The sequence below is a fragment of the Limanda limanda genome, chromosome 19 (genome assembly GCF_963576545.1).
Source record: "Limanda limanda chromosome 19, fLimLim1.1, whole genome shotgun sequence".
Classification (NCBI taxonomy): Eukaryota; Metazoa; Chordata; class Actinopteri; order Pleuronectiformes; family Pleuronectidae; genus Limanda; species Limanda limanda.
The window spans coordinates 21743651-21755126 of record NC_083654.1 but is presented as its reverse complement, the minus strand read 5'-3'; the positions used below and the strand labels follow the sequence as shown (position 1 = coordinate 21755126).

General features: G+C 36.9%; 2 protein-coding genes across 2 annotated transcripts; both read left to right on the top strand.

Annotated features, from left to right (window-relative positions):
• The first annotated feature begins 254 nt into the window (after positions 1 to 254).
• LOC133025754 (hepatic lectin-like) lies at positions 255 to 4184 on the top strand. The gene is made up of 6 exons (XM_061092497.1): positions 255 to 261; positions 2332 to 2427; positions 2660 to 2719; positions 3582 to 3733; positions 3810 to 3934; positions 4013 to 4184. Exons 1-6 carry the CDS (start codon positions 255 to 257, stop codon positions 4182 to 4184), a joined length of 612 nt encoding a protein of 203 aa, XP_060948480.1.
• Positions 4185 to 8146: 3962 nt separating this feature from the next.
• LOC133025753 (C-type lectin domain family 4 member E-like) lies at positions 8147 to 9238 on the top strand. The gene is made up of 4 exons (XM_061092496.1): positions 8147 to 8162; positions 8463 to 8614; positions 8691 to 8815; positions 8893 to 9238. The coding sequence occupies exons 1-4, from the start codon at positions 8147 to 8149 to the stop codon at positions 9086 to 9088; spliced, it is 489 nt and encodes a 162-aa protein (XP_060948479.1). The 3' UTR covers positions 9089 to 9238.
• Positions 9239 to 11476: the final 2238 nt, after the last annotated feature.

Here is an 11476-nt window from a genome sequence, read left to right as displayed (position 1 = left end):
TGAAAGTGTTGACATTCAACCGACTGAAAGGAAACAAACAATAAAACATGAATGTGCAGCGACTGGAGAGAAGTTAACTGCGTCAGAACCGGATGTCTTGATGAAGATGTCTCTTCTTCACAGTTTCTATCAGAAAGAATGTCTTTAACAACTAGAACAAGAACATGTGGACGTGGTGTCGTCTGTTGTCCGTTGGGCCGAAGCTCTGCGACCTTCTGTCCTGCAGCTCTCGGACTGGGAGGAGTCGAGCGAGCATGGCCGGTTAAACCCCTCCCCCCCCGTGGACGATGCGGCGTCTGATTGGCTGTCACGATGTTCTATCAACTGAGGCGCGTGTTGATTGGACGAAACTCACTGGACGTGTCATTGTGTAACTTCGGAACAAGGAGTCATTCCGGAAAGTTAAATACGCAAAAAGGTTTATTGGTTTTCTACATGAGCGTCAACTTAATTCTGAAATAGTTTATTTTATATCAATATTTTTTTGGTTTTTATTAATTATAAATGATTAATATTTCTTAGTTTCTTTTTTGAAGGAAGAAAAAGCAAACTAACGACATGAAATCTGAAAATAATCCCGTGAATTAAGAAAAAGAGTAGAATTAATTATGAATTTTTGTGGGAAACAGAGCAGATTTATTTTAGCTCAAGTGAATTTAATATGTTTCCATTGATTTCATTGTTTATATTATTTAGTATAATTTGCTTAAATTTATGTTGTAAATTGTATTGTATACAAACTCTATATAAAATATATATCATACGTAAAATAATTGTTGAAAATTAAAAGTCTTGACTTCAAAATATACTTCAAATACTAAAATGTTAAAGAATACTAATCATAGACAAAGGAAACACTTCAGAGTAATGTAGATAATTGTATTAAATAATAGAGGGAAATTTTAACTAACTCGAAATCAACAACTTTTTCACTTCCTTCATGAAACATTCAAACTGAATAACAACACTCAGGTCTGAGACGTCACTGTTAGAAAGCAACAAATATCTGTTTGAGCAGAACTTGAGGAAGTGAAATATGTTAATGATCTGATCTGGAGGAACTAGACATCTTCTTAGAGCCTTCAGCACATTTGAGTCTGACAGGAAAGATTAGAACAGTTTTCGAGCTGGTGTCAGACAAAACTAAATTTATTTCCAAATTTATCCTCATTGATGATCCCACAGCAGGAAAATGGATGTAACTGAAGTTCTTTATAGTATTAAGTCCACAAGAGCGAGAGGAAACACAGATGGTGAGTTTTAAAGTATTATACTGAATTCTGAGTGTACATATTGTTTTATATTATTATAATAATTTCAGATGTTAAAATAGTGAGTTGTTCATTTGGAAATTGTTCATTTTCATCAGTCTTTGACTCGGTGGACTTGACTTCACTGTTTTCCCATTTTGTAAAACTGAAACATTCCAGAAGTCTCCAGGATTCGTCCCTTGTGTTTTTCTGTTTGACAGAAACATGAACACTTTTACCAGCAGAACATAAATGTACATATATGCATATTTTTGTGTTGCAGTGGCCACACCCTCTACAGATGAACCCACTTATTCCAACTTCAATTATTCAGAAACTCAGCGACCTGGTGAGTGATAAACTGCATGAAACTATTTTAACAATCGTGTCACAAGTTTTCAAAGGAAAAGACCAAAAATAAAAAAAATATTGATTTTTATTTCTTCTGGTTTTTCATTGTTGATTCTGAAGACACAGCTAATGACCTTGAGACCTTTTCAATATTTTCTGAGTTTGTATTGTAGGAAAAATAATCTGCAGATCAAATGATAATGAACATAAGTCAGTTGCAGCCATATTGTTGTGTATACTAAAGTAAAAAATAACATTCCTGTCTAAACCTTGAGTTCAATCACATAATAAAATGTGTTTTCTATCTTTAAATGATTTTTTCCCTCATGTACATTGCATCAGTTTGAAGCCACTTCTGTGAATAAATGTTCATCGTTAGTTTGAGTAAAAAGGAAGTTCAATTCTATTTAAAAGATTAAGAGAAGAGGTAAAAACTGTCAGCTTGTGTTTCTTCTACAAAAGCGTGACAATAAGTCAAAGGTGTGAAAAAATAGAAAAAAAATGAGGAACTGACAGAGAAATATTAATAGTCAACTCCAAAGAAACAGTCGATCCTTCTACTTCCTGTCGGCTACACTCGCTCTTTAATCTGTTAGGGTTGATTTCTGTTGGTCGTTGGTCGACTGTAAAAACAAAAGATATGAAAGTGGGACTTCATCTTTAAAGACTGTTATGAATATTAGACATTTATCTTCATCATCTTTCTCTTCTGCTGTTGAACAACCTGCAGCATCAAGCAGGCGATCGGGGGTCACATGGGAGCGAGTGGCCCTGCTGGTCCTCAGTGTTCTCCTGGCAGCTGCCCTCACAGCTCTTGGTGTAACCCGTGAGTTTGATTCCTAAAAATACATTTTGCAGAACAAGTCATGAAATCTGTCCAGACACTTCTTGAAATTAAAACTTTCACTTTTAGATGTTTTTTTGTGTTGGATTAAAATCAACAAAAAGAAATTTAACAAAATTTCTAGTTAATGATTCTCCTGCTCGTCATCAAGAACTGACTCGTTTATCAAATGAAGGTTTAACCTTTACTGATGAGATTGTCTTTTTCTAATCAGTTCATGAAAATGCTCAAACCAAGAAGCTTCAAGAGGAATGTGAAGCAAAACATCTCTCAGGTAAACTTCTTCATTTTGTTTTTGAAGTTTTAAGGTTTCATCCGCAGCAAGGTCACTTCCTCTTAAAGTAGTTTCTTCACATTTCTGCTTCTTCTCTGTTCAGATGATTCTGATGAAAGATACATTTTGTTAAACCTCCTTCAGTAAGAGGTGAGTCACACATTATCTTCTCCTGATGATGATTAAAGAAACAGTGAAGGACTGATGGATTCAGTCACTTCAGCTGTGTCTCAGTTCAGCGGCTGCTTCCTTCAGAGGACGCGGTCGACCCGACCCACGAAGGAGGCGTCCTGGTGGGTCGGGAACAGAAATGAGACGTTCTCGTCTACAAAGGATTTCCATGCTCGTGTCTATCCTCACTGCTGTTGCCTAGCAACAGAACTGAAGTTAGACAAGATGAGAAATAGTTTGTGCCCCTTGGTTTATTTTAACATTTGTCCCATTAGATGTTTAGTTAAATTAAAACGTGATAACGAGAAGCATCGGACGTCTCAACGCCTGCCGGCTCCATCAACCTTTTGAAAAAGGGTTTGTCACCTGAGTGCAATGCATTCTGGGATAGGTTGGGACAGGAAGGATCCACCCGTTGGAGCCTTTGTTTCTCTGGGTTAGACGGATGCATCTGTCGGCCCCATTTGAAGGAGCCTCTGATATGGGACAGCGTAGTCACTGCCCCTGGATTAAGACTCAGCTATTGACTGGAACTGCAGTTGCAGAATAGCTGCCTTGCTCAAGGGCAGTGAACCACCACCCTCTCAAACTCAAACTTTCATCAGTCTTTCAAAACTCTTCACATTCAAAGTCACTGCAGCTTCCAGATCTAAAGTAACCAGTGATTTCCTTTGCTGTTATCTCTCCAAAGATGAAACATGTCCGAGGTGTGAGGACGGCTGGGAGCCACATGGAGGAAAGTGCTACTTCTTCTCCTTGTTTACTTCAATCTGGACTCAGAGTAGAAGACAATGCAAATTAATGAGAGGAGACCTGGTTGTGATAAACAACAGAGAGGAGCAGGTATAAAACACTGCTGCAGGTCGATGTTCTCATATTTTATCACATCGTCACAGATAAATCACCTTCTGCTCTTCAGAGATTCCTGGAGTCTAGAGTGAGAGGAAAAATGGAAACTTATGATGACAAGTTCTGGATCGGACTGACAGACTCAAAGAAAGAGGGTGAATGGCTTTGGGTGGACGACACACGACTGGATACAAGGTTTGTTATTGAGAATAACTATATTTGTCATCGACGTCAGTATGAAGGTTTTCATGGATCCGGTTCTGTGTTTCACAGTTTGACGTTTTGGCGTCACGGAGAACCAGACAACTGGGCAGGGCTGACTTCTGATGGACAGGACTGTGTGAGGATGGGGGAGAAAGACGGGGCCACGGACCTGAAGTCCTGGGACGATCGATACTGCGAATATTCTCAAAAATATATTTGTGAGAAACCAGATAAAGCATGAGCCTGAAATCCAGTTGGATCAGATTGAGCTCGAGTCCTCAGCCACTTTCACAAACTGAGACTTGATACTTTATTAATGAAGATCTTCTCCAGACATAAACAACTTTGAATAATATCTAGAGTCTCATATGTTCTTCAGTTTCCTTGTGATTTTAAAGTGATGTCTACTCCTCCCCCATATAAAATCTATGAATATTAAATATTATATATAATATCTAATTTTTTCCTGTTGAGTCTATTCTGAGTGTTTGTGTGAGAAACTAGAGATTGAGAACATCTCAACCTCCCCTGGAAAAATGTTTACTGACATTTATTAATGTGGTGAGAAGTTTTTTTGAGTCATTTTCTCATAGACTTCAATAGAAACAACCAGTGGAGTCGCCCTCTGCTGGTCGGTTGAGAGAATACAAGTTTCAGGCACTTCTGCATTGGCTTCTCTTTCCAGACCTGGAGTCAGTTCTTATTTACACTCAATAGTTTTGCCTTAAAACATGAATGAAGAAATATGGTTTCCCTGCGGGTGAAGCAGAGATCCAAGTCTCTCTCTATCCGGAGAGATGGGAAGGAAAATCAAACATTACTTTTCAAAACTTTATTCTTTATTCCAAATAAAATGACGCAGATCTCAGGTCACAACTGAAAGTGTTGACATTCAACCGACTGAAAGGAAACAAACAATAAAACATGAATGTGCAGCGACTGGAGAGAAGTTAACTGCGTCAGAACCGGATGTCTTGATGAAGATGTCTCTTCTTCACAGCTTCTATCAGAAAGAATGTCTTTAACAACTAGAACAAGAACATGTGGACGTGGTGTCGTCTGTTGTCCGTTGGGCCGAAGCTCTGCGACCTTCTGTCCTGCAGCTCTCGGACTGGGAGGAGTCGAGCGAGCATGGCCGGTTAAACCCCTCCCCCTGCATGGACGATGCGGCGTCTGATTGGCTGTCACAATGTTCTATCAACTGAGGAGCGTGTTGATTGGACGAAACTCACTGGACGCGTCATTGTGTAACTTCCGAACAAGGAGTCATTACGGAAAGTTAAAAACGTAAAAAGGTTTATTGGTTTTCTACATGAGCGTCAACTTAATTCTGAAATAGTTTATTTTATATCAATATTTTTTTGGTTTTTATTAATTATAAATGATTAATATTTCTTAGTTTCTTTTTTGAAGGAAGAAAAAGCAAACTAATGACATGAAATCTGAAAATAATCCCGTGAATTAAGAAAACAGTAGAATTAATTATGATTTTTTATGGGAAACAGAGCAGATTTATTTTAGCTCAAGTGAATTTATTATGTTTCCATTGATTTCATTGTTTATATTATTTAGCATAATTTGCTTAAATTTATGTTATTTGTGGACAAACTCTATATAAAATATATATCATACACAAAATAATTGTTGAAAATGAAAAGTCTTGACTTCAAAATATACTTCAAATACTAAAAAGTGAGAATACTAATCATAGACAAAGGAAAACTTCATAGTAATGTATGTAATTGTATTAGAAAATAATCGATAATTTTGAATAACTCGAAATAAACAACTTCTTCACTTCCTTTGTGAAACATTCAAACTGAATAACATCACTCAGGTCTGAGACGTCACTGTTAGAAAGCAACAAATATCTGTTTGAGCAGAACTTGAGGAAGTGAAATATGTTAATGATCTGATCTGGAGGAACTAGACGTCTTCTTAGAGCCTTCAGCACATTTGAGTCTGACAGGAAAGATTAGAACAGTTTTCGAGCTGGTGTCTGACTAAACTAAACTTATTTCAAAATGTATCCTCACTGATGATCCCACAGCAGGAAAATGGATGAAGCTGAAGTTCTTCAAAATATTAAGTTCAAAAGAGCGAGAGGAAACACAGATGGTGAGTTTTAAAGTATTATACTGAATTCTGAGTGTACACATTGTTTTATAATACTATTATTATTATCATTATAATTATTGGTAATTTCAGGAGTTAAAATAGTGAGTTGTTCATTTGGTAATTGTTCATTTTCATCCGTCTTTGACTCAGTGGACTTGACTTCACTGTTTTTCCATTTTGTAAAACTGAAACATTCCAGAAGTCTCCAGGATTCGTCCCTTGTGTTTTTCTGTTTGACAGAAACATGAATACTTTAACCAGCAGAACATAAATGTTCATATATGCATATTTTTGTGTTGCAGTGGCCACACCCTCTATGGATGAACCCACTTATTGCAACATCAATTACTCAGAAACTCAGCGACCTGGTGAGTGATAAACTGCACGGAACTATTTTAACAATCGTGTCACATGTTTTTCAAAGGAAATGAAATGACAAAAAAAAAAAACATTATTGATTTTCATTTCTTCTCGTTTTTGATTGTTGATTCTGAAGACACCACTAATGACCTGAAGACCGTTTCAATATTTTCTGACTTTGTATTGTAGGAAAAAATAATCTGCAGATCAAATGATAATGAACATAAGTCAGTTGCAGCCATATTGTTGTGTATACTAAAGTAAAAGAACATTCCTGTCTAAACCTTGAGTTCAATCACATAATAAAATGTGTTTTCTATCTTTAAATGATTTTGACCCTCATGTACATTGCATCAGGTTAGAACCACTTCTGTGAATAAATGCTCATCGATAGTTTGAGTAAAAAGGAAGTTCAATTCTATTTAAAAGATTAAGAGAGAGGTGTTAAAAACTGTCAGCGTGTGTTTCCTGTACAAAAGTGTGAGAATAAGTCACAGGTGTGAAAAAAAAAAATGAGGAAGTGACCGTTATGAAAGGTCCGAGAAATATTTATAGTCAACTCCAAAGAAACACTTGAGCCTTCTACTTCCTGTCGGCTACAATCGCTCTTTAATCTGTTAGGGTTGATTTCTGTTGGTCGTTGGTCGACTGTAAAAACAAAAGATATGAAAGTGGGACTTCATCTTTAAAGACTGTTATGAATATTAGACATTTATCTGCATCTTCTTTCTCTTCTGCTGTTGAACAACCTGCAGCATCAAGCAGGCGATCGGGGGTCACATGGGAGCGAGTGGCCCTGCTGGTCCTCAGTGTTCTCCTGGCAGCTGCCCTCACAGCTCTTGGTGTAACCCGTGAGTTTGATTCCTAAAAGTAAACTTTTCAGAACAAGTCATAATATCTTCTTGAAATTAAAACTTTTACTTTTAGATGTTTGTTTGTGTTGATGTAAAATCAACAAATGGAATTTAACAACATGTCAAGTTAATGATTCTCCTGCTCGTCATCAAGAACTGACTCGTTTATCAAATGAAGGTTTAACCTTTACTGATGAGATTGTCTTTTTCGAATCAGTTTATGAAAATACTCAAACCAAGAAGAGTCTCCAAAAATATCAAGATGAGGCAAAAAATCTCACAGGTAAACTTCTTCATTTTGTTTCTGAAGTTTTAAGGTTTCATCCGCAGCAAGGTCACTTCCTCTTAAAGTAGTTTCTTCACATTTCTGCTTCTTCTCTGTTCAGATGATTCTGATGAAAGTTACATTTTGTTTAACAGAAATACTCAGTGGGACAGAACCGTCCAAAGTGGAGCAGCCGACTAAACCTCCTTCAGTAAGAGGTGAGTCACACATTAGCTTCTCCTGATGATTAAAGAAACAGTGAAGGACTGATGGATTCAGTCACTTCAGCTGTGTCTCAGTTCAGCGGCTGCTTCCTTCAGAGGACGCGGTCGACCCGACCCACGAAGGAGGCGTCCTGGTGGGTCGGGAACAGAAATGAGACGTTATCGTCCACAAAGGATTTCCATGCTCGTGTCTATCCTCACTGCTGTTGCCTAGCAACAGAACTGAACGTGGACAAGATTGAAAAGAGTGTATGGTTCCCTGGTTTATTTTGAAACCATTAGATGTTCAGTTAAATTAAAGCGTGATAACGAGAAGCATCGGACGTCTCAACGCCTGCCGGCTCCATCAACCTTATGAAAAAGGGTTTGTCACCTGAGTGCAATGCATTCTGGGATAGGTTGGGACAGGAAGGATCCACCCGTTGGAGCCTTTGTTTCTCTGGGTTAGACGGATGCATCTGTCGGCCCCATTTGAAGGAGCCTCTGATATGGGACAGCGTAGTCACTGCCCCTGGATTAAGACACAGCTATTGACTGGAACTGCAGTTGCAGAATAGCTGCCTTGCTCAAGGGCAGTGTACCACCACCCTCTCAAACTCAAACTTTCATCAGTTTTTTAAAACTCTTCTCATTCAAAGTCACTGCAGCTTCCAGATCTAAAGTAACCAGTGATTTCCTTTGCTGTTATCTCTCCAAAGATGAAACATGTCCGAGGTGTGAGGACGGCTGGGAGCCACATGGAGGAAAGTGCTACTTCTTCTCCTGGGTTACTTCATCCTGGACTCAGAGTAGAACACAATGCATCTTAATGAGAGGAGACCTGGTTGTGATAAACAACAGAGAGGAGCAGGTATAAAACACAGCTGCAGGTCGATGTTCTCATGTTTGATCACATCGTCACAGATAAATCACCTTCTCCTCTTCAGAGATTCCTGGAGTCTAGAGTGAGAGGAAAAATGGAAAAAGATGAGGAAAAGTTCTGGATCGGACTGACAGACACAAAGAAAGAGGGTGAATGGCTTTGGGTGGACGACACACGACTGGATACAAGGTTTGTTATTGAGAAAACACTTTTTGTCATCGACGTCAGTATGAAGGTTTTCATGGATCTGGTTCTGTGTTTCACAGTTTGATGTTTTGGCGTGAGGGCCAGCCAGACAACAGGGCATCGCAGACTTCTTATGGACAGAGTAATCCTGATGGAGAGGACTGTGTGAGGATGGGGGAGAAAGACGGAGCCAAGGACCTGAAGACCTGGTTCGATAGATCCTGCAAATCACCTCAAAAAAGTATTTGTGAGAAACCAGAAAAAGCATGTGCCTGAAATCCAGTTGGATCAGATTGAGCTCGAGTCTTCAGCCACTTTCACAAACTGAGACATGATGCTTTATTAATGAAGATCTTCTCCAGACATAAACAACTTTGAATAATATCTAGAGTCTCATATGTTCTTCAGTTTCCTTGTTATTTTAAAGTGACGTCTACTCCTCCCTCATATAAACCTATGAATATTAAAGATTATATATAATATCTCCTTCTGTCCTGTTGAGTCTGTTCTGAGTGTTTGTGTGAGAAACTAGAGATTGAGAACATCTCAACCTCTTCGGGAAAAATGTTTACTGACATTTATTAATGTGGTGAGAAGTTATTTTGAGTCATTTTCTCATAGACTTCTATAGAAACAACCAGTGGAGTCGCCCTCTGCTGGTCGGTTGAGAGAATACAAGTTTCAGGCTCTTCTGCATTGGCTTCTCTTTCCAGACCTGGAGTCAGTTCTTATTTACACTCAATAGTTTTGACTTGAAACATGAATGAAGAAATATGGTTTCGCTGCGGGTGAGGCAGAGATCCAAGTCTCTCTCTATCCGGAGAGATGGGAAGGAAAATCAAACATAACTTTTCAAAACTTTCTTCTTTATTCCAAATGAAATGAATCAGATCTCAGGTCACAACTGAAAGTGTTGACATTCAACCGGCTGAAAGGAAACAAACAATAAAACATTTCCATTTTGTAAATCTGAAATACAGAAGTCTCCAGGATTCGTCCCTTGTGTTTTTCTGTTTGACAGACACATGAACACTTTTACCAGCAGAACATAAATGTACATATAAGTATATTTTTGTGTTGCAGTGGCCACACCCTCTACAGATGAACCCGCTTATACCAACGTCAAGTACACAAAAACTCAATGACCTGGTGGGTGAAAAACTGCACGAAACTATTTTAGCAATCGTGTCACAAGTTTTTCAAAGGACATGAACAAAAAAAAAATATTCTTCTGATTTTTGATGTTGATTATCTTAAGACCTTTTCAATATTTTCTGACTTCGTATTAAAGGAAAAATAATCTGCAGATCAAATGATAATGTAAAAATAACGTTCCTGTCCTAAACCTTGAGTTCAATCACTTTAAAATGATTTTGACCCTCATATAAATTGCATTAGTTTGAAGCCAAACTACTGCGTGTGTTTCCTGTACAAAAGGGTGAGGATAAGTCAGTGGTGTGAAAAAAAAAAAAGACAATGAGGAAGTGACAGAGAAATATTTATTGTCAACTCCAAAGAAACACTCAAGCCTTCTACTTCCTGTCGGCTACACTCGCTCCTGGTTTATACAAATTCATCTTTAATCTGTTAGGGTTTATTTCTGTTGGTCGACTGTAAAAACAAAAGACATGAAAGTGGGACTTCATCTTTAAAGACTATTATGATTATTAGACATTCATCTACACTTACTTCACATCATATGTGATATGTGTTCATATAAACCATATTGATATTATATATCATTTTATACAATAATATTGTCTTTTGAACACTCTGTCTACATATTCTTACACTCATAGTATATTATATTACCTATTGTATAGTCAAATACTTATATTTATACCTCTACTATATATCATATATTATATCATACTCTCTGTATATTCTTTGTGAACATAAGTCTATATACACATATTTATACATGTGTACATGTTATAATTACTATTATTATATCACTATTACTATTATTATTATTATATATACTGTTGCTGCCATTATTATTATATACTGCTTTTATATTGGTATAATTACTATCATATATAAATGTATATTATGTTATATTATATACTATATATTCTGTACTATTTTTATATACTGTCTAACAATAACATTACCATCATATCATCAGTACTATTACCATCATCTTGCCACTGCACCTTATCTACCTATTTATGTTGTGTTTCTGTTTTTATTCTTTCTACCTCAATATTTTTTATTTTATTCTATTTAATTGTATTCAAATATACCGGCTGCTATGACGACTTAATTTCCCTTCGGGGATGAATAAAGTAATCTATCTATCTATCTATCTATCTATCTATCTATCTATCTATCTATCTATCTATCTATCTATCTATCTATCTATCTATCTATCTATCTATCTATCTATCTATCTATCTATCTATCTATCTATCTATCTATCTATCTATCTATCTATCTATCTATCTATCTATCTATCTATCTATCTATCTATCTATCTATCTATCTATCTATCTATCTATCTATCTATCTATCTATCTATCTATCTATCTATCTATCTATCTATCTATCTATCTATCTATCTATCTATCTATCTATCTATCTATCTATCTATCTATCTATCTATCTATCTATCTATCTATCTATCTATCTATCTATCTATCTATCTATCTATCTATCTATCTA